Source organism: Galeopterus variegatus, unplaced genomic scaffold, assembly GCF_000696425.1.
Source record: "Galeopterus variegatus unplaced genomic scaffold, G_variegatus-3.0.2 Scaffold6238, whole genome shotgun sequence".
Taxonomy (NCBI): domain Eukaryota; kingdom Metazoa; phylum Chordata; class Mammalia; order Dermoptera; family Cynocephalidae; genus Galeopterus; species Galeopterus variegatus.
The window spans coordinates 34,306-36,581 of NW_007732349.1; the positions used below are offsets into that span (position 1 = coordinate 34,306).

The 2,276-nt window shown below is 43.5% G+C and overlaps 1 protein-coding gene across 1 annotated transcript in view; it reads left to right on the plus strand.

Moving 5' to 3' along the window:
• LOC103606041 (dedicator of cytokinesis protein 5) overlaps window positions 1-2,276 on the plus strand; it is a gene marked incomplete at its 3' end in the record, with an annotated part of 132,284 nt that overhangs the window by 32,429 nt on the left and 97,579 nt on the right. The window contains exon 9 of the mRNA XM_008590639.1: window positions 1,277-1,349. Coding sequence (XP_008588861.1) covers window positions 1,277-1,349 — 73 coding nt within the window. The remainder of the gene's footprint in view (window positions 1-1,276; window positions 1,350-2,276) is intronic.

The following is a 2,276-nucleotide window of genomic DNA, read 5'->3' on the forward strand; positions in this document are numbered from 1 at the left end:
AAAGAGAGTCAAGCGTCAAGCTTGAGGCTTTTGCTTGATTTCTGTTTCAGGATTTGTGTGCATGTGTGTCTGTGTGTTCAGGGTGTTGAGTGTGGTGGGAATGGAAAGGAGACTAATTTCCTCTAAGCCTTGAAGCCAGGCATCAGCAGAGGTTAGGAGTAAATCAATAATGACATTGCCACCAGAACTGCCAATTTTTGGAGGTCAAATAAGAATTTCACAGTATTTTTTTTGCACAATTTTTTCAGGGTTCCACGAGAAGCAGACAGCGAGTTGGATGTGATGCTGTGCTCTCTACAGCTCCTTCCACCACCATTATTACTCCCTGAGCCTCACACTCTGTGTTATCTGAGTTGCTTTTGAGAAGGCATTTCCTCCTTTATCCTCAGTTTTTCATATGAGAATTGTCTCATGTCACAGTACTTTTAATTTCCAAACGGGTTATCTGGGCTGTGTATTGTTAACATGCACTTATGGCCAGACTAACTTGTTAACCAACGGATCACCTCTGCTGGGGACCTGCCTAACTTCAGCAGCTGTGGGGCAGCCCACTTACGAATTCTCTAGGCTGCTGGACATAGTGGTTACGTAACTAGGCTCTGTAGTCCGTGTTGGGTTCATACCCTGGCTTTCCTACTTAAAACTTATGACCGAGGGCAAGTTCATTAGCTTTTCTGTGCTTCTGTTTCCTCATCTCTCAAAGTGGGGCTAAGAGTGTCTTGATAAATTAAATAACACATGCAACAGGCTTAGAGCAGTGACTTAATAAGCGCTCTTCTTGTGTGCAGAGGAGCAGATCATTCTATGATCTATTTTGTGTTGCTGGTGCCTTGGCTTATGTGAAAACCAGATGAGGAGATATCAAATCAAAGAAACAGTTGACCACTTCTAGTCTTGGGTTTCTCTCCGGGCTTTTAATTCTTCTGACACTCCAACTAAAAATATGTGTTCATGGTGTCTTTGGATGTAGGCTTACTAAAAACTAATCCAGTCTCAAACTTTTCAAGAATTTAGCAACTCAGTCTTGTAAACTTTTTAAAGGGGTGGTCTGAACGGGTTGATCCAGAACAACCAAGCCCCTCCCTGAGCACCTCATAAATTGCTCTTCTACTGGGCTGGCTACACTGGGAAATCATCGCTGGCAAAGAAATGAAAGAAACATCCCTGCTTGGTATCTCTGTTTCTCCAGTGTTCTGTGTTTGCTGATACTTTTCCATGGTAACTTACTGAAGCATGAAGCAATTAGTTTCTTTAATTCAGTTTATCTTTTTCCTAGTGATGGATATTACTGATATCATACATGGAAAGGTGGATGATGAAGAAAAGCAGCATTTTATTCCCTTTCAGCAGTAAGTACTTTGGCATTTGTCCCGGGTGACTTGAGACCTGGATTAGCTATTTTCATGGTATGTTAACACAGAATGAGGTGCTAGGAACCATTTTCTCAGTTAGGAAGGAAAAGCTCTTAAGCTAGAAGATTGTCAGGAGCTTGACAGAAACCTATTCAAAGTCCTTTATACTGGACTTTAATATAAGAGGGTAAACTGAGCTTTCTTATTCTACAGAAATGAACAAAGGGATATAAAAATAAAGGGCAAATGTATATCTGCAGTCTCTCTTATGGGACAGGTATCATGGAAAACAAGGAATCCTATTGGATAGCACAGGGCTTTTCAAACTGTGTCATGCATATGGATCACCTGGAGATCTTGTAAGAATACAAAGTTTGATCCAGTAGGTCTGAGGTCTGCATCTCACAAGCTTGCAGGTGATACTGATGCTGCTGGTCCGGGGACCACAATTTGAGAGGGAGGGGTTTAGGAGACAAGAGAGTGAAGGGCTGACTAACCCATGTGTTAGGGTTCCTGTAAGTGGGGGGAAAGCCAGCCTAGTAGTCCATGAAAGGATTCAACATTGTGATTAGCTCTAGCAATCAGGAAGTGCTGGTGTGAACATCATGACTGGTGATTGGCACTAACAGAGTGCAGGTGTGAACATTGTGACTGGCTTTGACTGTTAGCAAGTGCAGGTGTAAACAATGCAACTGGCTCTGGCAGTCAGGGAATGCAGGTGTGAACATTGTGAATAACAGTAGCAGTCAGGAAGTGCAGTTGTTTCCTCTCACCCCCTACACAGGTGGTGGTGGCCTAGGGGAGGCCAGGTACTTTGCCAGAACTGACCTCTACCAGGGGCGTCTGCAAGCCGGAGGTCATTATCTCCACCAACTTGCAGCTGCCACTGTGGATCAATAGACCAAACTGAGAATACCAGAGACC